We start from the raw sequence: 21091 nt of genomic DNA, 5'->3' as shown, positions 1-21091 counted from the left end.
CAAGACCCCGGGCCAGCACCCGGCATGATGCTTCTTGTGGGTCTTTCCAGGCAAGCCTGGTTTTTAAGGGGAGCTGTTTGAATACTTCCCATTTGCTCAAGGGGTTGGTAGAAAGGAATATATTGGATATTGGAGTGAGGTGGGAGGAGGAGGGCACTTGCTGGATTAGGCAGCAAAGCTCCCTTTGGGAATGTTGAGTTTCGGCTGCAAAGTATGTGTGAGGTCAGGCACTTATTTCAAAGCCTAATTAAAGATTAGACTCCCGTGAACTCCATTTAACCTGCATTTTTATTCCTTCTTGTACCTCAAATTTTCTACCACTCGAAACTGCTTTCTGCTGTTCTGCAAGGTGTTGTTTTTTCCTTTCCCCTGCACAAAGCAGGGAGGTTCACGAGAAGCCCACGGCGGCGCAGGATTCGTACCAAGGGTGGGATCTGCTGGACTTGCAGGCCATAACCCCAGCTCCCTTGTTCAACCAGCACGTGATGTTCTCCAGAAAGATGTTGGGATCCCGGATGAGAGGTAGTTACGCAATTTTGGTTAAAACCAGTTTAATGGAAAGCTTAGGTCTTACCCAGGCTAATAAGGAGGTGTTAAAGGGGTTCAGCAGGAGGCAGGTGGTGCTTTGCTCACAGGACGGAGACCAAAGGTGCCTCTCTGTGGCAGCAGGAGCCTCGTGGGGTGCAAGGCTCTGTTCCGTGCTCTGGGCCACCTCCGGGCCCGTTCCCGTGTGCCGCAGGGAAACGCCAGCGCGTATCGGAGCGCGCTGCGCCCAGCGTGCCCACCCTTCCCCTCTGCTCCCCGGACGTTGGCCAGGGTCTCCATGAATTACCAGAAAACGGGAAACACGACGGGTCTCATTCGCTCATGGGTTTGGGTATGACGGGTTTGCTCACGGGGTTTTTCTACTCAGCACTGAAAGAGGGAAGATCAGCTTTACTCGGGCATCTGTCAGAAAAGGGGGATGATCAATCTCAGCTTGAGGTTTTCCGTGGAATTGCTAATTATAAAACATGCTGAAATAAGGCCGCTTCTCGGGGCAGGTTGCTCCCATAGCTGGCACGTCACAGGCCTTGCAGAACCAAAGGCTGTTACGTTAAAATCGGGCGCGTGCGTTTGTGGTTGGAGACATTTGTCAACTCTCTTTCCTCTTTGATTGCAACAGCTTGGGCCACGTTAGACGAAATGACTGCTGCAGATCTTAAATTTGGTTTGAAAGCTGCTTTTTACATGCTTCCCTGGAACTCTTTCCAGAGCATTTGTTGGCACTTTCTAATTTTTCAATTTGGTTGATATTTTCTAGATTTTTTTTTTTTTTTTTTTTTTGCAGTTAGGTGTACAAAAAATTCTAACTAGAATTATTTGCCTGATCTCCTCCTTCCCAAACACTGGATCATGGTGTCTTTCAAGCCAAGGAGCTGAGCAATGCGCTAGAGAGGCCCTTCAACGGTGCGAATACTAAACCCTGGGTATTTGCAAACAAGCAACCTCCCTTCAGGACGGAACGTGTTGGTGGGACTGAGTGTTTCTCTCAGAGAGGAGATGCTGATAACAATGCGGTGCCTCGAGTTAGGAGAGCGTTAGTCGTTCCTGGGTTTCGTACGTGTTGTTTGAAATCTCCAGTGCTTGCAGTTTTGACATATGACATGGTCAAAACACTCTTAGTTTTCTTAGAAACTCGTTGCTGCTGTGAGCAGCACTGGCTGCTGTGGTGGCAGTCAGTGATGCGGGGGTGTCACAGGGAGGATTTTGATGCAGCGCAAGGCCCCCGTTTTGTCTCCGGAAAACTGTATCGGTCCTTTCAATAGAACACAGCTGATGCTATCAGAGTAACTGAAATCTGCCTCTGTCTTGATGTTAATCTTGAATCCCCTTTTTTACGCCTATGATGAAGCTGATCCCAGCTATTTTAGACACCTTTTCAACATGCAGCTCATTAACCAAATGCAATTGTCCCCAGGAGCTCATGTGAGCAGGAGGCGGCAGCAGGTAGGTGCTAACAGGTCCCCTCTGAAATTTCCACGCAAACTATTTTTATTTTCTCAGTCCATATTCCATTTTCCTGCAACACGGTATCCTCTCATTTGTGGTGTGAAGCAATCCGTCCAGGATTTTCTACAGGAATTTTCTACCAAACACGTGGTTAATTAACCCATGGGAGAAAAAGATCTGCTTGATTTATTGAGATTTATTGGTATTTATTGATTTATAAGGTGTACGTGTGATGGGAGGGAGCGGTGAGGAAGATGGGGGGCACTGATGGGGTTTTGTCTCTACCCTTATTCCCCTGGAGAAATAACCAGGAGAATTTGCGCCGTGCCTCCTTGCTGAAGGACGGCCCCGCGTCGTAGCTAGCGGCTTTGGCACAGACACGGTGCCCGTTGGCAGCTTCCCGCAAGGCGCCGTCCGCGCTCGACTCGGCCGTGGCGTTCCCGGGAAGCCTCTGGCCGCGGCGCCGCGTGGCCGTGGGAAGCGGCAGGGAGCGCCTCTCCTGCGCGATGCCGCCGGCGCAGATCGCCCCGCGCTGCGGGCAGCCTTGGCGACGCCCCGCGCGATGGAGCCCCTATCTCCGCGGGCAGGCGCGATGCTTTCCGCAGATGGAGGCGCGCGCGGCGCTGTGCCAAAGCCGGCCCACGGGCTCGGCTCCAGCACGTCCACAGCTCCTGGCTCACCCTCCGCCAGAGGCAGGTGCACAAAGCCCCTGGGTGAGCCAAATCCGCGGCACCGAGCGCTGCCGCTGGCGCAAACCCCAGCGTTTTGCTTGCGCGCTCTTCGTGTCCGACCGGCTGCTATTCAGGCATCGTCCCCCTTTCCCTTTTGCTCTCTGCATTGCCTTTTTTTCCTCCCCTCCTCCTCATTTTTTGCCCCGCTTTGCTCTCTTCTCCCAGCTTGGTCCTTAGCACAACGTTCTCCAGGGCACCGCAGAGCGCCCAGCAGCAGTTGGGGTTTATCTGCTTTCCCAGCAGTTGTGAATGGGAAGCTCCTTTATCACAGCCGTGCGGGGCTCCTGATAGGAGCCCGTCCCGATAAGGCTCCCCAGCCCGGGGCCACGTGCGGGCTCCACGGGCACAGCTCAAACCCTGCAATCACTAACTGTTGCTCTGAGGTGTCACTGGGCAGCTCTTTATCTTTCCACACGTGACTTTTCTCCTGCTTAGTGGCTGCTTCTGGATTTTTCAGGTGTACAGCAGGGTCCCGAGCAGCTGTGTGAGGGGTCAGGCACCCAGTGCTGAGACAAATCTTTCTCTCCCTCCTTCCTCCAAAATTAATGCCGTAGAAAAATGCAAAGCTCTTAATCAGCTTTCCATGTGATTTGAAAATAATGGCAGGGCCTCGGTGCAGGGCTCGCAGGAAATGCTTAGCGGGTAGGAGCGCTTGGTGGGAAGTGGGACATTCACGCGAAAGGGTGAGGAACGTGAGACCAGTGAATCCTCTCAACGGTTCCTCAGAGGTACCAGATCTCCAGACTGATCCAGGCATGGTGACTCCCTCCATGGCGGCTTCGTTTTACTGTCAGGAATTACCCACCCCGAAGCAGCTTGTGGCACAGCCGGCAGCTGGGCTCCTGCAGACGAGGCCGTGGGGCAGCACAAGCCCTGCCGAGCCTCTCCAGCACAGGCTTTGGGGCCAAAACCCCGTTATTTGGGGGAGGAAGATGCTCCTGCTTTAAAATGGCTGGGAATACCCCTTCAGCATGGTACCCTGGGCTGAAAATCCGCACTCGCCCCTGCTTTCTGGCCTACTTGTTTAAAAACAAGTTACCCCGCCGAGTGGAAGAATGGAAAATGTGCTTTGGTCGCCCGATGGGTTGTTAATTGTAAAACAGGCAATCTCATTTCCGCCGACACAGAAGAACGTAACAGAGCTGTTATTCCGCGTGCTGGCAGACAACGCTGCACGTCCCCACCGCCTGCCGGCACCCAGCAGGGCAGGCGCCGCCGGGATGCCCCTCCGCATCCCTCCGCGTTTCGGGAACTGCTCTTGCTGTGTCACACAAGGGCTCTGCTGTCGGTGCCCCAGGACGGCCAGTGTCAGGGAGGGAAAAGCAAAGAACTACTGCAGAATGAAGGAGGTGGAGGGCTGCGTGCACGTGCACTTGCGGTTATTTGCTCGTGCTGGAAACGTGGATGAGCTCTGGAAACGTGGATGAGCTCTGTGCTCGACTTCACCCCCCGCTGTTTGCCCGTGACCAGTGGAAAATCAGCGGTGCTGCCGTAGGAGCGATTGCTGTGACCAGCCATGAGCAAACTTGCCGCACGCGTTCGCTTGGTTTCCTATTGATGTTGAGCACCACCTAAGAGAGAGGGAAAAAAAACAGCTCACACTAAAAATAGGAAGTAGAAAATGGGCTGTAAAAGAAGCTGCTGAATGTGGTCACTGCCGAGGTGCGAATCCTCCTCTGCTCTCGGGCCCTGCACGGGGGGTTGAAGGGAGCTGCGAGCACCAGAAATCCCTCCTCTGCGTGACCCGCAGGCAGGAAGGGGACCCTGCAGTTGGGAAGGGCAGAATTTTATGGAAATCATCAGGGCTGCTGGTGGCGCATCAGGCCCGCGCATCAGGCCCACGCATCGTTAACCCGATTGATTCAGCAACTAAACACAAAACAAATGCAGGGACGTTGTTTTGAGTAGTTGCTTCTTACCAAAACTCAAGGCTAGCTGGTTTAAACTAAACTAAGAGATAAGCACAAGGTATAAAGTAAGGTAAATATATCCACAGTGTCAGCTCTCGCGTGCTTGCAGCACCAGCGCCGTGGGGGGGAAAGGTGGGTACTCCCGGATCCTTGGACCTCCTGTTCTAGCTCCAGCCCCGTTAATCTGCTCACCCCGAGTGCTGCCCTGTCACACAGATGCCTGGGGCTGACGTGCAAGTGCCTAAGAGATCAGCTGGACAGTCGGGCAGGCCACAAACCCGCGTGGTTGCCCTGCTACCTGGCTGCGGAGGGGAAGGACTCCTCTCTCTTAGCTGTTTTTTTTCCCCACTTTCCCTTTACTGGTGTGAGTGATCCCAACGGTGCCGGGATTTCCAGTCCGAATTAACACCTGTGTTCATTTTTGCTTGGATATTCTAAGTTACCACCTTCAAAAAAGAAAAAAAAAAGCAATAGAAGAGCAAGCCACCGGTGTGCGATTCCTGAAATAACTTATGTCTCCCATCGGGGGCCACTGCAGGGCTCAAACAGCAGGTTTCAACCCTCCCTTGAGCTGCCACAGCGGGCAGGAAGGTGGGACACGACGCAGAGCGGTTTCTCTCCGAGGAAAGGGCAGGAATGGGGCTGCACGTGCCCCTGGCATCGCCCTGGCCACCGCTGCTCGGGTCGAGGGTCACCTGCGTCCTCGGGCAGAATCTGAGACGGCGGCGCCGGGGCTTTTCTGTAGATGCCTTGTATGAGTCAAGCAGGAAGCTGTGACGCAGGCTATGGGCCGGGTCTGAGGTTTTGGAAACCTTTTCTAGGCGCCGGGCTCCTGGCCTCGCTGCATTTGCGGTGCGCGAAGGCTGGCGACGCGGGCCGAGATGCAGCTCCCGACCCGGTGCAACGGGAGGATTTTCGTGGCGCTCTGCGTAATCGTCTTTGTGGGATACACGGCACAAGGTAAAACGGGGAGCGGTTGTTCTCGCCGTAATCCTCTTTCTGGGCTACGCGGTATAGGCCAAGGGAGCAGCCCCTGGATTTCGGGGAAAATACTTGATATGGACCTTCTTGTAGCAGTGACGAAATCTGCTTCTAAAACAAAAAAACGTTTTGCTAACATTGTGAGGGGGGTATAAGAAAAGACGTCTTCTGCGAGTGGGACCACTTCGCTGTCCCTCAGCCGGCATCTATGGGTGAAAGGCTTCATACAAAAAGTTGCTGAAATTAGTTGAGCGTCTTTTTGATTCAGTTAGCTGTTTCGCAGCATCTCATTTATGTACCTGTTATTCACTAATCTGGTTTTGGACGAAGTATGTAACAGCTCGCATGCTGTAACCCTCCCCATTTTCTGAGGGAGGAAAAGGAAATCAATTAGGAAACTAAACGCTTGATTCTGTACGGCACAAAAAAAAAAATTGCGACACACAGTGCTCAAGTCACCCAAAGGAAATGTTGATTCATGATGATATGTGCTCTGTGGATTTGTTTCTTGCGAGAGATAACCATTTCTCAAGCACGTATAGCACAAATCGTCCTCAAACAGAGCTAGAAAAGTGATAGGTATCTCTCACTCTCTCTCCTCTGTGGCTCACCTCTGAGAGCTGAGGGCCTGCATTTTGCACCTCAATTTATTTGTAAATTATTCTGCTGCACTAGTCCATTTTTGCCACTTTTGTGGGGGAAAGAAAAGCCCTCTTACTAATACTAAAGCAGAGAAAAAACACGAAAAGGGAATTTTGTTATAAAAGGAGAATGAAGTGATGCTCGCCCTTACAGAAGCGAGTAGGAGGTGGCTGAAAGTCATCTTGTACATGATGGTAATATATAGGGCGAGAGAGAGATGTAATTACAGAAAGATATGCCCAAGGAACTGAGAAAAAATAGATAAAAGTGTCAAAAGGAAGAGAAGGTGCCAGGAGGCCAAGAATATGTTAATTAAACAAGCCCGAACGGAAGGATGAAGCACTGTTGTTGTTATCCTTATTTTCTGATCATCATTTTCTCCTTTTGGTACTTTCTGAAAATCTCCTCCTCAGCAACAGTCCTGAGGAGGCACCTGAGGGGCAAGGGGGAACCAGGAATGAAAGTGCCGGTTTCCTACGCTCTGGAGAAGCAGCTGGCAAACACATGAGCCGCCGGCTTTCCCCGGGCTGGATCGGGAAGCGCCCTGGCAGCGCGAATCCGCCGCCCCAAACCCGCCCTCGGGGCGCTTGGAGCGCTGGGGCCGTCGGCCCAAGCGCGTGGCGCTCCGCTCGCGGCAGAGGCGGCGGCGCTCGGCTCGCGGCGTAACGCGGCGCTCGCTGCTCCGCACAGGCGCGCCGCTGCAGAAGGCCAGGTACAAGCGCGTGAGGTGCCGGCCGGACACCTGGGTTGCCAACTGCATCGAGGAGAAGGGGCCCTGGTTCTACATGCCCCAAGGAGGAGCGAACCGCGTGCTGCCGCCCATGGCCGATCCCTCTCTGTAAGTCCCGGCGTTGCATCTTCGCGGTCCGTACGCGTGTAGCTGAGGCTCCAGAGTCGACTCAGGCGGTGAAACGTTTGCCACTAGCGAGATGGAGCTGAAAATATCCTTTGAGAGGCTCCAGTGGGTTCACTGCAAAAACGATGTAGAAACAGAAGCGTGACAGCGGCATTACGTGGTGCTGTTTGGGCTCCCCTTCAGGAGGAGTTGGGCTCTCCTCTGCACGCAGGTGGAAAGGGGAAACGCCGTTTCCTCTTCTCTGCAGTGGAGAGAAGTCCACATGCCGTTAAATTTGTGGCTTGGATGCTGCTGTTTCAGGCTTTGAGGCAATGAGCCCATCTCAAGCTTTCCCTTGCATCCATCCGGTGAGGGGAGCTAACCAGCAGCAGCAAATCGTCACGATGTGTTACGTGAGCAGATCCTCACGCCCCTTGCCAAGGCTGCTTAGTCCTGAGGCGCCCTTCCCACCGATATTCCCCCTAAATTGCCTCCAGTGCCCACAGCTCCGCTACCGCCGCTGTGTTTGGTTTCTGTTCGTTTGTAAAGACACTTTTCCCGAGGCGGGCGGCTGCAGCACGGGTGAACACCCCCACGCTAAGCTTTGCTGTAAACGCTGCGGCTCCGTGTTTCAGGATGAAGGACTACCAGGAGCTGGCCCGTATATTTCCGCTTTCGGAAGAGGACTCCAGCTCTGGGTTCGAGGACGCGGCTGAAGCGGAGCAGGAGGGGTCCGGCTCAGGGGCCGACTTCGGCACCGATTACCCCAGCATGAAGTTTCACGACTTCTTGGTGGGCCAGCAGAAAAGCAAGCTGAAGCGGAAGCTCACAGAGGAGAATTTGATTCTGTAGGGGAGGAAACTTGGCCCTTAGCAGAAAGATTGTGACCTTCCTCACCTCTGGCGTGTCTCCTCCGGTGTATGACCAAAAGCGATTACTCTCAGGACAAAACGGTTTTATATGAGCTCTAAACCAATAAAGGCTGCCTTACATCTCTACTGCTTTTATTCTCTAAAAACCTGTATTCAATCCCAACTCGCTCTTTGCTTTTGAATTGCACGGTAGCCATCCAAATGGAGGGGGGGAAATGGGATTTTAAAAGATCTGCCGTAATCTTGTTGGCATAAATATTACAGCTGGCAAAAACAAACAAACAAATCACTCAGTGGTAATAAAACGAAAATGTTTATTTAATAGAAATCAGCTGCACATCAACACAAACCAAGTAAATACGGCAAAAAATAACCCAAACATTTGCCTTTCACCCGCCTTTCCTCAGATTATTTCCTTAAAAAGCACTAAATGTTGTGAACTGTTCTGGCACTATAGACATTATTTCCTGTTACAAGTGTAAGAGCGGGTCTCGTTGTTAGGGCCAGTGTGGCTTGCACGCTGTTTTAGCCGTGTTATCTTAACGGAAGTTACAAGATAATGCAAGTCAAAAACCACAACCTCCTTCTTCATCCTCTCCTTGTGACTTTTAACGTTAAGAGTGGCCAAGGAGCAAGTGCAACTACCTGTCAAATCACTGAATGGATTTTTCCGTGATGTCTGTATCTACCCAGCTGTAATCCTATTAAAATCTAAATCTAAATTAAACTTTTTTTTTCTTCTTGAGCATTAGACCAAGCACTTGAAGCTGTGTGTGTCGTGGGCCCCTTGAGACACAGAGCGCTTAACTGACAGGACGTGCGGAAAGGGTTGTGGTCTGACATGAGAACATCCCCAAAGCCCGCTGATTGCCAGCGGGAAATTCCCGCTGATTGTCCGGATCAGTTTTCCCAGGGGGAAACACACAAATGTTGTTGTATCCAGGGGGGTAAATGCTGCATTTGGCGGCACCAACAAAAATACAGCTCTGGGAAAGGGCACAGGCCGGACGCCACTGAGCACTTCTGGTTACCTGCAGCGACATCCGCACCCTAAAATGTGCAAAAGACAAAACCCAAGGCAAAACCAAACCACCACCACCAACCCCCCTAAGTCAACAGACGGAATCATGTGCTTGCAAATGAGCTTACTTTTAAGTGCTTTTCCAGCTCAGATTTAATGTGCAGATTGCAGAATTGAAACCGGTGGCTGCTGAGCAGGCAAGCCAGTGCTGAGCACCACCTAATATTGCCCTCTGACGGCCAAACTACAGACCGGCAACTCAAAAAAAAGGGGCATTTTGGCCGTCCTGCCTTTCCTCTGCTAACCTGGAAGGTGATATCTGGAAATAAGATTTTCCTTGGTGCCTCGGTCCATGTATTAGGGACATTAATCCCTACGCTCTGCTCACTGTGTGCAAAGGTGTGAAGAAATGACAACGTGTTTGCCAAGGAGAAAAAAAAAAAGGGAAAAGGCGATTTTTACTGAGGAATGGTTTCAAAACGAGATACTTTCGTGCAAAGCTCTCGAGTGATTTATTTCGAACACGTATTTCTATCCCGCCTACGATAAATACAGAATGAGCGTGACTTGGACAGAAGTAACTGGGGGGCAGACAGTTTCCTGGCGGTTTAGCTCAAGCAGGTCTCAGGGTTACGGTATTTTACCGCTGGGAAGCCCACACGGTTCCCCCAGCCCCTCACGGCCGCGCTGTCGCCGCGCGTTTCCCCTCACACAAAACGCAACGGCCGCCGCGGCGCCGCCCCGCCCCCCGCCGCGCGCATGCGCCGCTCCGCGCCCCCTCCCCCCCCCCCCGCCGCGCTCCGCGCTCTGACCCCGCCCGCCCCCGGGCCGGCCCCGAGCGGACGCGGAGGGCGCGGTCACGTGGCGCGCGGGGGGGGGCGTGGCGCGGCCGCGCGGGGGTCACATGACCAGGGGCGCGGGCCGGAGCCGCCGCCACCGCTGCTGCCACCGCCGCCGCCTGGGCCCCGGCCATGGTGAGACCCCCCCCCCTTCCCCCCGCCGCGAGCCCCAACGGCCGTTGGGCAGCGCCCCCCCTCCCCCCATTAACCGCCACCAACCGCCACGCGCGGCCCTGAGGCGGCGATCGGGCCCGGGCGGCGCCGCCTCTTTCCCCCCGCCACCTGTGGCCGCCGCTCGTCCCTCCGCGACGGGTACTGGCCGCCGCTCGTCCCTCCGCGACGCGTGTCGTGTCCTTCCCCCTCCGCCCGGCGCCGCGTGGCCTCCCCGTTCGCTCCCGGGCTGCGTCACGCGGCTCCTGCCCGCGCTGCGCAGCTCTTTTCTGTGGGAGAAAAAAAAAAAATCCCCGTGGGAGCGCTGGGCGCTCGGGCGGTCCCTGTGAGACGGCGGTCCTCACGATGACCGCGGTTGTTAATCCCGCTGCGCTGTCGAGACAGCGGCCGCGCTGCGTCCCTAGCAGATCTGACGAGATAAAGTGCCTAATGCACGGCATAGAGCTTTTTCTCCTCCTTTTTTAACGCGGAGAGTCGGCTGGATCAATGCACCGTGAGTTGTTGAAGCGTGCGCATCGTGGTTGGGCACGCAGAGGGTTTTCCGAGGGCTGCAGCTGGGATTTCAGAGCCGTTTGTGAGCTGCCAGCAGACCTGTGCCCCCCGAGTGCAGCTGGAGCGTGAGCAGGATTAGCAGCAAGCGCCCTGAGCCCTGGTGTGGCGAGCGGGTACGAGGCTTAGCTGGAAAATTAGTGCAGGTTTTCCAAGGAAAAAAAGGGTAAGGGCATGCCCAAAGCAATCTGTGCAACAGCCGGAAGACTGGGAATGCTTGAAGTTTTCTATTTCCCCTTCTCCCAGGAGCTGCAAATCAAGATCAGGGCTAGTGTGCAAAACAGAAGCTTGTCTAAGCAAAGAATGCAAATGTGTTCTTGGCAAAGGCTTGGAGGACCCTCTAGTCTTAGGCTTAACCTCCCTCTGGACTGTTATTGCTTTTCTCTGAGACTGTGGAATACATGTAACTAATACAGGTTTCACTTATATAGTTAAATGTATCTTCAGGGACTGAACTATGGACATTCGCTATCTGAACGAGTGCGCCGTCAGTTTAGTCTTGCTTGAAGTGCTGTTTCATAGCTCAAAATTGCACAATTCCTTTGCTGGACTTGAGCAAAACAGTTCCCCAATATTCGTGTTTCTGGGGCAGTAACATTCACATAATCAAACTTTGTACTAGATACTCCCCCCCCCCCACACACACACACACACACTTAGGACTGCACTTTCAGCTCCCCAAAATGTTTTGAACATGTTCTTATGACCTGAGTTCTTGATATTAAATCTGCAAAGTTCACTGAAAACTAACTTGTGATTTCTCCAAAAAGGAGTTGGTGAGTTACCAAAGTGTTGTCTGCTTTAGTACATCAAAGAAGATTAATGGATTAAGCTGGGGAAAAAAAAATGAGGCCTTTGTACTAATCTTGTTGAGTTCCCATAAAGCTGCTAGCATGTTTTCCAGTTTCTTCCAAGAAATGCTTGTGCAAGGTCAAGGGATGATCTTTTAGCCTCTTGTATTTGATACTGGGCAGATGCTCATGCCTAGCAAAGGCCTGTTGTGTTAGGCCAGAGTGAACATTTAATACTTCACAGCACTGCTCTAGGTCCTGATATATTGTGGCCTGAGAGCTTCCTAGCAGAGCCAGCAGACAAATGTTCCTCATTTACCCTCTCCACGCAGAGGAGTTTTATAGACCTGTTGTTAAATTCCCCATTAGCTGGGCTGCCTTTTTTTTTTTTTTTTCTCCTCAGATTAAAGCATCCTAATTTGCTTCTTTATTCCTTCTTTTTACTGCTTTTTATGCAGTAAATTACAGTGGATATGAAACAGTGAGTGTTTTTTTCATAACATCTTAACCTGATGGTTCTTAAACCTGATGGAATCTATTTGTTAGCATTTTTTTTTAAGTATGGCTAAGTGATTCACATTTGAAAGTGAAATCAATGATTTAATAGTAAACACGAGGAGAGATCTTGCAGTGGCAAGAGCCAAAGTTGTGTTTACAACAGTGATAGTGTTTATTTTAGTAGTATCTTAATAAAATTGTAGTAACAGTACTTACACTGCATGCTTATTATAAACATTGTATTTTGTACGAGCAGCTTCTCCTTGTTACTGCTCCTATTTCAGTTATTTTCTAGATGAACAAATTTCCGAAATAATCGTGATATTTCTTGGGTCTTTAACACAGGCTCTTTTCTACTTAAAAAAGCCTGTACATCCACTACAAGACTGTTTCCCAACTTAGAGTGTACAGCTGTGAATAAGTAACACATGTTAAAATATGGAATGTTTACTGTTAGTAATTAACCCAGTTGTTCTTATTTCAGAGTTTCCTTGGAGGCTTTTTTGGTCCTGTCTGTGAGATTGATGTTGTCCTTAATGATGCTGAAACACGAAAACCAGCCGAGATCAAAACAGAAGATGGTAAAATAGAAAAGCACTATCTCTTCTATGATGGCGAGTCTGTTTCTGGAAAGGTAATTTTTTTTTTTCCTGAATAACTCTGAGTTGCTGTGCGGATTTTGGTGTGTGAATACGTTAAAACATGATAATTGATAGAGGCAACAGCTGGAACTGGAATCACAGCTCATGTTGCTAATCAGAGGAGGGGGAAAAAAACCTTTCCCGTATCTGGTCTTTCCAGCCTCTGTTGGAAGAAGTTACTGAGAAAACTGACAAAACTGAGACTTTTCAGTGGTTGTTTGCTGCTGATTTGTCCCTAGTTATCTTGTGTTGATGGAGAAACTGTTTGTGCAGTCTTGTCATTGGTTTTGAAAATAAAACTATTTCCAACTGAGTCTCCTCCTCTCTTCCACTCCGCTCTTCCCCTTAAGCTCCCAAATCCACAATATCTCACACGTAACAGTAATTACTGGCTGATGCAGCTGAATTGTTTTGCGTATCCTGAAGCCAAGTCTTTTGCCTCATGTTCTGAGGCCATTTCTGGAATTGCATCAGAGGAGCAATGTATTGAAGTTCAGCTGGTTGTCCAGTCCATAGTAGGTTTTCTTTTTGGGGTGGGGGGGAAGCTAAGATTGCCAGAAGGATTCCTCACCTTTCAGTATTGCATCTGAGAATTCCGTGTGATTTCTCTGATTTTACAATAGTTGTGCATTGAGTGTTCTAATTCACTTTTTCTCCTAGAAGCTCAATCCAGTTGTTTGCCTCTGGGATTGACTTCTAAATACCTACTTAATTCTTAATTGATCTGTTGCTGCTGGGCCTCTTCCTGCTGTTCAGATGTCTTTCCATATTAGGAGCCTGATCCTCTTGAAAGATCCCTTCAGGGATGTGAAACTCTCACGAGATATGTGGCAAACTTGGGGAACAGAGGAACCAGCTCTCATGTTCACTGGTCTAAGGACTTCTTGATTCTCTCAGGGGCTCCTGAGAAGTGCTTGAGGAGTTCTGACTAACAATCACAACTGGATCAGGAGGTCTGGAAGACTTGTAACTTGCTGGGGCCTTCCTCTCCCTCTACATTTCTTCTTTCCATCGTAAAGACAATTTGTCCATGTGCTTTACTTGCACTTGGATGTCACTGATATAAGGGTATGAAGGTCTTGATAGTAGGTTTGTTTGTCTGTTGTTTTTTTGCTTTGACTTTTCTAAAAGTTTTGCTGAGGAAGGGGTTTAAATTCACTAAGCATGAAAGGAACACATTTTGTGACCACTGTTTTTTAGATATCTAAATCCTAATGAGACTCTTGGGAAACGTTTTGAAGATTTCAGCCTTCCAGGGTGGTTAAGAGTCATGGGTGGCTTGTGTGAACTCTGCAGAAGCTCTGGCTTAGACTTTCATTTGTGGGACCTGGGAATTTCAAAACTGGTTATCCAAATTAGACATGTGGATAACTAGATCTTTCTTGCATAGTTTACTTGGTGGGTGATCCTTAATTTCATCATCAACTGTTTGATTTGTTTGCCTTCAAGCCCAGGACATTTTTAACGGACATGTTTTAATGATGTATTTTCTCTTTAAGATCATTTTGTAAAGTAATGGTGTTTAAAACTAACTTTTTGTTTGTGTGTGTGTTTTTTTTTTTTTTTTTTCTCTCTTTGGTAGGTGAACATCTCCTTTAGGCAGCATGGGAAGAGGCTAGAGCACCAAGGAATTAGAATTGAATTTGTAGGACAAATTGGTGAGTTTGGAAGCTATAAAACGGGTGTTAGATAGGTGTAATTTATGAATCTTTGCATTTGTGACTAGCAGCAGTCTGGCTCATCAGCCTGATCAGGTTAGTGAACGATAAGTGCCAGGGGAAGTATTGCCTCCCTAGTTTAACGTGGGTGATAGTGCTTTGTGCCAGTCAGAACAGTAAGGGGAGAGAGGACTGGGATGAAGAGCATTGTGTCTGCTTGAGGCTGGCTGCGAAGCTGAAGTTTTCCAGGGGCTCAGAGAACTAAATGTGGCCATGATAAACATGGCTTTTGCTTCATGCATTTCAGACTACTCATTTTTAAGTTAAAACACCCCTGACAAGAACTATAAATGAATGGCCCTGATATGAAAACTGAGAATCAAACTACTGTTTGTTTTCTGCCTCTCTTTTCATCTGCATTTGAGATTTTAACCCAAAATATCAGCTGTACATATTTTGTCAGGTCTCAGTTTTGGCGTTTAGTTCTCGACCTGGACAAAAAAGGCATAGAAAAAAAGATGGAGCAGTGAGATTTTTCTGGAAATAATTCTGTGGTGGCTGGTTTTATAAAGCATAGTGACATATTAGTGACATATAATGGGATTGAAACTTCAGAAGATCACTGCTCTCTCTAACAAGATTATGTTGCATTCACATAAATACCTGTTTCTTCAAGACCCAGCCAGATTTGGATAGCTTTATCATATCTAATCTCTTCTTGCCACTTCATCTAATCCTTTAGTGTCCTTAAGCTCATGCTAAAATTCCCTCTTTTTTTTTTTGTTAGAGAGCTATGTGCATTGATGTCCCACTCTGAAATTAGTCTTCAAATTTTAGCCTCATACATTGAGTTTTCATAAATTTTCTATTTTTGTTCAGCCCCTGGGCTCCAGTAGCCTTTCTGTGAACTGTTACACAGCAGGCGTGACTAATTTCTGAAATGTGCTACTTGATGCTTTGAGACTGTGGTCAGTGGTGATGTAAAAGCAAACCCCCAGAATAAAGCAGCAGTGTGATGGGAATGAGGCACTTTGAGAGCAGTGTAATAAAGCTGTGTTATGTCAGCTTCAGTGTTTGCTGTCCTCTAACTTTGCCAGTTGTTTTTAATCGGCTCTGATGCATGGATTTTTATTTGCTAGACAAGTTTCAACTGACGTATTGATTTTTTTTGTTTGTTTCTAGGCATCTTTCTATAGTTCTAAAAGTTTAAAATTTCTCAAGGACTTGTTATGGGGAAGTGACTTATCTTAGTCACTGCTCTTCCTACGTGTTCATGTTTTCTTGCACCCTCTATTGAATTGAATTCATCTAGTAATACAAAAACATCCCAATACTGTCTCTGCCCTGCTTGGAGCCTAGATCTAGCTGCATGTCACAAACTTGCTTTAAACCTAAGTTGTCCTTTTCAGAATGCAACTTCCTTTGACCTGCAAAAAACATTTATTTAAACACCTGTCATAGCAAATAAAGTGCAGCTTAGTGTCTTTGTAGTCATTTTGGAAAATAAACAGTAAATAGTTAAAACGTCTGTTTCTAGCAAGTCTGCAATGATAACCTGAGGTTGAGGATGTGTTCAGTTCACTTGCTCTTTTCTGGAATGCTTCAATCTCTGCAAAAGAAATGCTGAACCAGGCAGTGCTGCAGGCAAGAAATACTTTGTTAGCTGGACTGGCATAAAAAGCATATGCTAGTAAAGCTTTAAATAATTGTTCTTTGCCTTGCATGTGGTATTTTAGAAATACTTACTGTAGGTTGTTGAAGTTTAAGGTAACTTTAAAGAAGTGGATAAAGCTTTCTAACATGTATCTGTCAATTTGTTTTGGAAGTAGTTGCTTCCTTTCTCCTTTTCTGCTTGCTCCTGCCAAAATAGAGAAGGTTGTGTTTGCTAAACTGCTGAAACATGCTTTCTGTCCACTTATTTTTAGAGCTCTTCAGTGACAAAAGTAACACCCATGAATTTGTAAACTTAGTAAAAGAACTGGCCTTACCTGGAGAACTGACCCAGAGCAGAAGCTATGACTTTGAATTCATGCAGGTTGAGAAGCCATACGAGTCATACATTGGTGCCAACGTCAGACTGAGGTTTGTAACTCTCAAGTGCTCCCTTAAGCAAATTCTAATGTTTAGCATTTCTAATTTAGCTCCTTATTCCTCCCTGCCCTGGGGTAGGGGGGAAAAAAAAGTGGGGAGCAGGGGTGCAATTTCACTGCTATCCTGAGAGTAAAACTGTTGTGAGAACAGTAGTGCCTGATGGGCTTTTGTGAACTTAAAAACATCAAAACAGAACTGTTGAAATGTACAAATGGCAGCCTGAGAATTCGATGCTGAAAGCTACCTTGTACCTCATTTTAAAATGCTAAGCTACTCCGTGGGACCTTGATTATGGCTTCAGAGAGAAATCTGTCGTCTTATTCATCCTTAAATCATGATCATGCAGGAATTCCCACACTGTGCAGTGTTGTGCTCTGTTGAATGCACAGTGCTAATGGGACTTTCTGTAAAAGCAGTTGTGTTGCAGTGACTTGCACCAGTGCAAGAGAAACAGCAGTGACAGGGCAAAGTGACAGGTATTTATGGCCATTAGTTTGGGTGGGCAATAGAAGCAGTGACCCCCCAGTGCGTGTGGGTTTTATTTTGTCCTTTGGCTAATAGTTACTGACTAGTGTGACTTCCAGTCAAGGCACAACCACGTTATGTGGATTTTTGTCATATTCCTTTCTTAAGGAAAGAATGTTCTCTTAAGAGAGAATGTTCTTTCAAAGAGCACCTGTGTCTTGGAACAAGGACCCCTTTGCTGATGTAATTCTGAATAATTCTTGCCACTTTGGTGGTTTTTCCTAGGTATTTCCTAAAAGCAACAATAGTAAGACGGCTGACAGACCTGGTAAAGGAGTATGAGCTCATAGTTCACCAGCTTGCTACCTACCCAGATGTGAACAACTCAATTAAAATGGAAGTAGGCATTGAGGACTGCCTGCACATAGAGTTTGAATACAATAAATCCAAGTAAGTGTAATTTGGAGCAAAAGACATCTAAGTAAATATCTGAAGAGAAGAATATAGATTACTGAATGTTTGTCGAGCAACCCGATACCCAGAGATATTGAGAAATGTAAAGCATAATTTAAAGTGATACTGAGCTGTAATTGTACAGTGGCCGCCTTTGAGAAATACTTCTGCTCTCAGTACTAAAAAGAATGTCAGCAACAATTTTTTAAGACTTGATTTCAAATGGCAAGGGAAAGATGCTAACTGGTCTGGCTGAGATGCTTATCTTGGAAGTAAGCTCTGAGTAATTAACAGGCAGATAACTGCCCATGTAACTTTCAAGAGGGTGTAAAAGTGGTGTTTTTCTTTGTTAATGAAAACCCTGTTCTGTTCTCTTAAAGGTATCACTTAAAGGATGTGATTGTTGGAAAAATTTACTTCCTCTTAGTGAGAATAAAAATTCAGCACATGGAGCTGCAGCTGATCAAAAAGGAGATTACTGGAATTGGTAAGAGAAATAAAGTTCAAGGGAGATGGCAGCTTCTATGTCAGTTGAGCTCAGACAAACCAAGTGAACGAGGCCAAAAGTCCCCATTTTGGCTGGAGTGATCCTTATGTGCTTTCTCCTCACTGATGTTTGTGGCATCAGCAATCACACTTGATAGCTCACATTCTGGGCTAGCTACCTGATAAATGTGACTCATTGCAAATTGAACTCGGGTGTAAATATGCAAGAGTTTAAGCAGCCTTGATGGATTAAAAAAAACAAGGAGGGTGTTAAATGTGTTGTGGAAAAACCCTTCACCTCTGAGAACCTGGCAAAGGGGCTTGGTGAAGCCCCCTTTCACACTCTGGAAATATGTCACTTGGTTAATTTTGATGAAAATATCAGAAGCTTTGAAGCAACAACAGCCTGGTCAGGCTTGCACACCCTGCAGCCAGGGAGGTGGCTCATGGCTTCTTTGTCAGTGCCTGGGGCCATAGTGAGCTGTTTATGTGGAGAGTAAGAAAACCTCTGTAGTCACAGAGGAAGGACAAAAAGCTGCTTGTGCTGCTGCTGCTTCTGGATAAATTGGGCCCTACAACTTAACCATCCTAAGGCCTGAAGAAAGGTGGCTCTGGAAAAGGTGCTACTTTTGCTGGATCTTTAAATTTCCAGTCTGATCATTGACTAGGAGTGTCAAAGTAAGTAGCACTGCCTTCTGAACACGCCTGAGAGGGGTTACCCTGTGCGCTTGCCCCTTATCCAAAGCCTTTGTAGACAGGGATCCCTGGAAACATGAGCTGCTGCCTCTTCCCCCTCAGTGTGGGGAGGAGGGAGCAAGAAGCAGACACTGCTCATGGGATGACTTTGTGCCATCTGTGTGTAACTGGTCTGGTGTTTTTCTTGCTTTGATGACTTAGAGGCAAGAAAAAAATGCAGTATCCTGCCATTTGAATGCTGCAATGTAGAGATTGCTGTGATAAAAATTGCCTTGTAAATGTATTTAAAAAGGAAGTGTGTGTTCTCAAAGTAAAAACTTGTTTGACCAGGGCCCAGTACCACAACAGAGACTGAAACCATTGCAAAGTATGAAATAATGGACGGTGCACCAGTTAAAGGTAAATAACTTTTTGGTAAATAACGCTTTGGTTCTAAAGAGGGAGCACTTTAGGTTAAAACTTTCTGTTCCCTTCCTTCCCCTTCGCACCACCTCCTTTCTCCCCCTACCCCTCCTGAAGGAGTTGATTTTGATAAGTTTTTCTTGGCGAAACTCCTTCTCCTTAGGCTGCTGAAATGAGGGTGGATTTTTTTTTTTCATATTCAAAGCAGATATTTTCATTGACTAAAAGCATTTCACTTGATCCTAATGACTTGTCCCTATTTACCATGCAAATTCTGTGTGTGCTTCATTTTAACTCCATTGTGCTGCACTTGCTTGTACATAGAGTCCTGGGCACTGGCCCTTTGGTTGTGCCTGGTTGCCCTGCTTCCATCTTTGGCTTCACACTTGCCTCTGTAGGCAAGTGTTTTACCACTATGTTGGAATAGCTTCGGAGACTGTTTAATGACACCCTGTTTTCAGGAACTGATTTTTAAACTCTTTCTTCCAAGGTGAATCAATTCCTATAAGACTGTTCTTAGCAGGCTATGACCCAACTCCTACAATGAGGGATGTAAACAAAAAGTTTTCAGTGAGGTACTTCTTAAATCTAGTGCTTGTGGATGAAGAAGACAGACGATACTTCAAACAACAGGTATGGTCTCTAGCAATCTTGTTGCAATAAGTTACCTGGACTGTTAAACAGGCTGCTTTGAATATTTGACACATGAAAAACGACCCGTTCTGTGTATAGCTCTAGTATTTTTGTCTGGTGTATTGTCAGCTGTGCAGAAAATGCAGCCATAAAGGAATTTTTTAGTGTGAACACTCAATACTCAAATTTATTTGTCTAAAATGAGCTGCAGATGCAATGCTTGCCCCCCCCCCCCCTTTTTTTTTTTTAAACCATTACAGATTTCCCTTTTGTAGGAATAACTTGGGTTCAAAACTGCAAAATTATACAAAAGATTAAGAAACTTGACTGAAATTCAGCAGTTGAGGGCTTGCAGAAGAAAGGAACGATATGAAAAGGGTCACTGGAATGAAGCTATGTAGGTCAGAGGCTTCCTTCTAAAGAATAGACAGGGTAATATAGTTTAAAGTGGAAAACAAGGAGCCTGGAGGATAATAAGGCTATTGCAGGCTTCAAATCTAGTAGGAAAGGAGGAACAACAACTGGTTGAACCCTTTATGCAGTCAAAGTAGGGCTTAGAATAGCCTGGGAGGTGTCTGCTGAGGCCTGTCTCTTGCTTCTACCCTAATTACAGAACAGTGCAATACAGGAGCAATGTAGAGTTTTTCAAAATCCTTTGCTTAGGAGAGTCTTATCACAGTGATACTTGATGATGTTAGCAAAGTGGTGAATGGTTCAGTCAAGCGTTTACTTTCTCAATAGGAAATAATTTTGTGGAGAAAAGCTCCCGAGAAACTGCGGAAACAACGAACAAACTTTCACCAGCGATTTGAATCGCCAGAATCACAAGCATCTGCTGAGCAACCTGAAATGTGAACTGGTATGAGGTGAAAAACTCTTGCAGTGCTTCAGCAGGTTAAAGATGGCAGCAGCCTGTGGGAAACGAAGGCCAAAATTCCCATTACAACTGTCTTCCTTCATCTTGCAGTGCTGCATTTGCCATACTACTAAAATATTCTTCAGTTAAACATTCAAGTATGTATATACATTTAAAATAAAGTGCTTTCTCAAACACTGGAACTTTCTTAAGCTACTATTTTATACTGCACATTTACTTTTATTTGATGATGTAATGCACTTGGATATGCATAGGCTTTAATCGAGTTATTTCCATGTATGGTAGGCTTGTATATTTGATTTTGCTGACCACTTGTATTGTGTAGACTAAAACATTTTCCTTTTCCATTCATGTTGTTTATTGCATGTGTCTCTCAAATGTTGCTTATCTGCTCTTTTTTTTTTTTTTTTTTTTTTTTGGAAACCACAGTAAGACAACTTACTAAATCGCACTAAAATTCAAGGCTTATGGTGGACTCTGCCCTAAAAGACTTCTGTTTATCATAGCAGGGTTTAACTCCAACTGCAAGTATAGGCGCTAGGGATATGGTAACTGGAGACTTCAGCTGCCTTACCAAGGTTTTAAAGAAGCTTTGACTCTGGTAGTGATGAAGATAATTAGTAAGGATCTAATTGCAAAGCAAAACAAAATTCATTTGACTGTACTTTTCCTGAGCCTTTCATCCGAGTGACTTCTGCCTCTTAAGGTTCATTGCCCAGTAACCAGTGAGAGTAGAGGTGCTCTCGTTATTTCACTTTGAGGTGGTGAGTGGTTGAAATATGTGAAAGTAGTTATCCCTTATTCATGAAACAAGCACTGGTAATGTTGATTATTTTGCAAATACACAGCTGTTCCTC

The 21091-nt window shown here is 47.0% G+C and overlaps 2 protein-coding genes across 2 annotated transcripts; both read left to right on the top strand.

Annotated features, from left to right (window-relative positions):
* The first annotated feature begins 5438 nt into the window (after nt 1-5438).
* On the top strand, nt 5439-8089 carry SRGN (serglycin). The gene is made up of 3 exons (XM_088524736.1): nt 5439-5593; nt 6947-7094; nt 7727-8089. The coding sequence occupies exons 1-3, from the start codon at nt 5515-5517 to the stop codon at nt 7941-7943; spliced, it is 444 nt and encodes a 147-aa protein (XP_088380862.1). The 5' UTR covers nt 5439-5514; the 3' UTR covers nt 7944-8089.
* Nucleotides 8090-9862: 1773 nt separating this feature from the next.
* VPS26A (VPS26 retromer complex component A) lies at nt 9863-20416 on the top strand. The gene is made up of 9 exons (XM_088525520.1): nt 9863-9958; nt 12317-12466; nt 14056-14131; nt 16057-16213; nt 16973-17137; nt 17521-17627; nt 18653-18721; nt 19215-19357; nt 20099-20416. The coding sequence occupies exons 1-9, from the start codon at nt 9956-9958 to the stop codon at nt 20210-20212; spliced, it is 984 nt and encodes a 327-aa protein (XP_088381646.1). The 5' UTR covers nt 9863-9955; the 3' UTR covers nt 20213-20416.
* Nucleotides 20417-21091: the final 675 nt, after the last annotated feature.

The sequence above is a fragment of the Tinamus guttatus genome, unplaced genomic scaffold (genome assembly GCF_059628265.1).
Source record: "Tinamus guttatus ecotype Peru unplaced genomic scaffold, ASM5962826v1 Tinamus_guttatus_pri_ptg000023l, whole genome shotgun sequence".
In the NCBI taxonomy this organism is placed as follows: Eukaryota; Metazoa; Chordata; class Aves; order Tinamiformes; family Tinamidae; genus Tinamus; species Tinamus guttatus.
Note: the sequence above shows the minus strand (reverse complement) of the source record. Positions and strands in the feature narration are given on the sequence as shown.

Excerpts from the sequence above, each read along its gene's own strand:
- SRGN (XM_088524736.1), top strand. The coding sequence starts at position 5,515 with ATGCAGCTCCCGACCCGGTGCAACGGGAGGATTTTCGTGGCGCTCTGC. Across the intron at positions 5,594-6,946 it reads TGTGGGATACACGGCACAAG|GCGCGCCGCTGCAGAAGGCC; the intron begins GTAAAACGGGGA and ends TGCTCCGCACAG. Across the intron at positions 7,095-7,726 it reads CCCATGGCCGATCCCTCTCT|GATGAAGGACTACCAGGAGC; the intron begins GTAAGTCCCGGC and ends TCCGTGTTTCAG.
- VPS26A (XM_088525520.1), top strand. Across the intron at positions 12,467-14,055 it reads GCGAGTCTGTTTCTGGAAAG|GTGAACATCTCCTTTAGGCA; the intron begins GTAATTTTTTTT and ends TCTCTTTGGTAG. Across the intron at positions 17,628-18,652 it reads AAAGGAGATTACTGGAATTG|GGCCCAGTACCACAACAGAG; the intron begins GTAAGAGAAATA and ends TTGTTTGACCAG.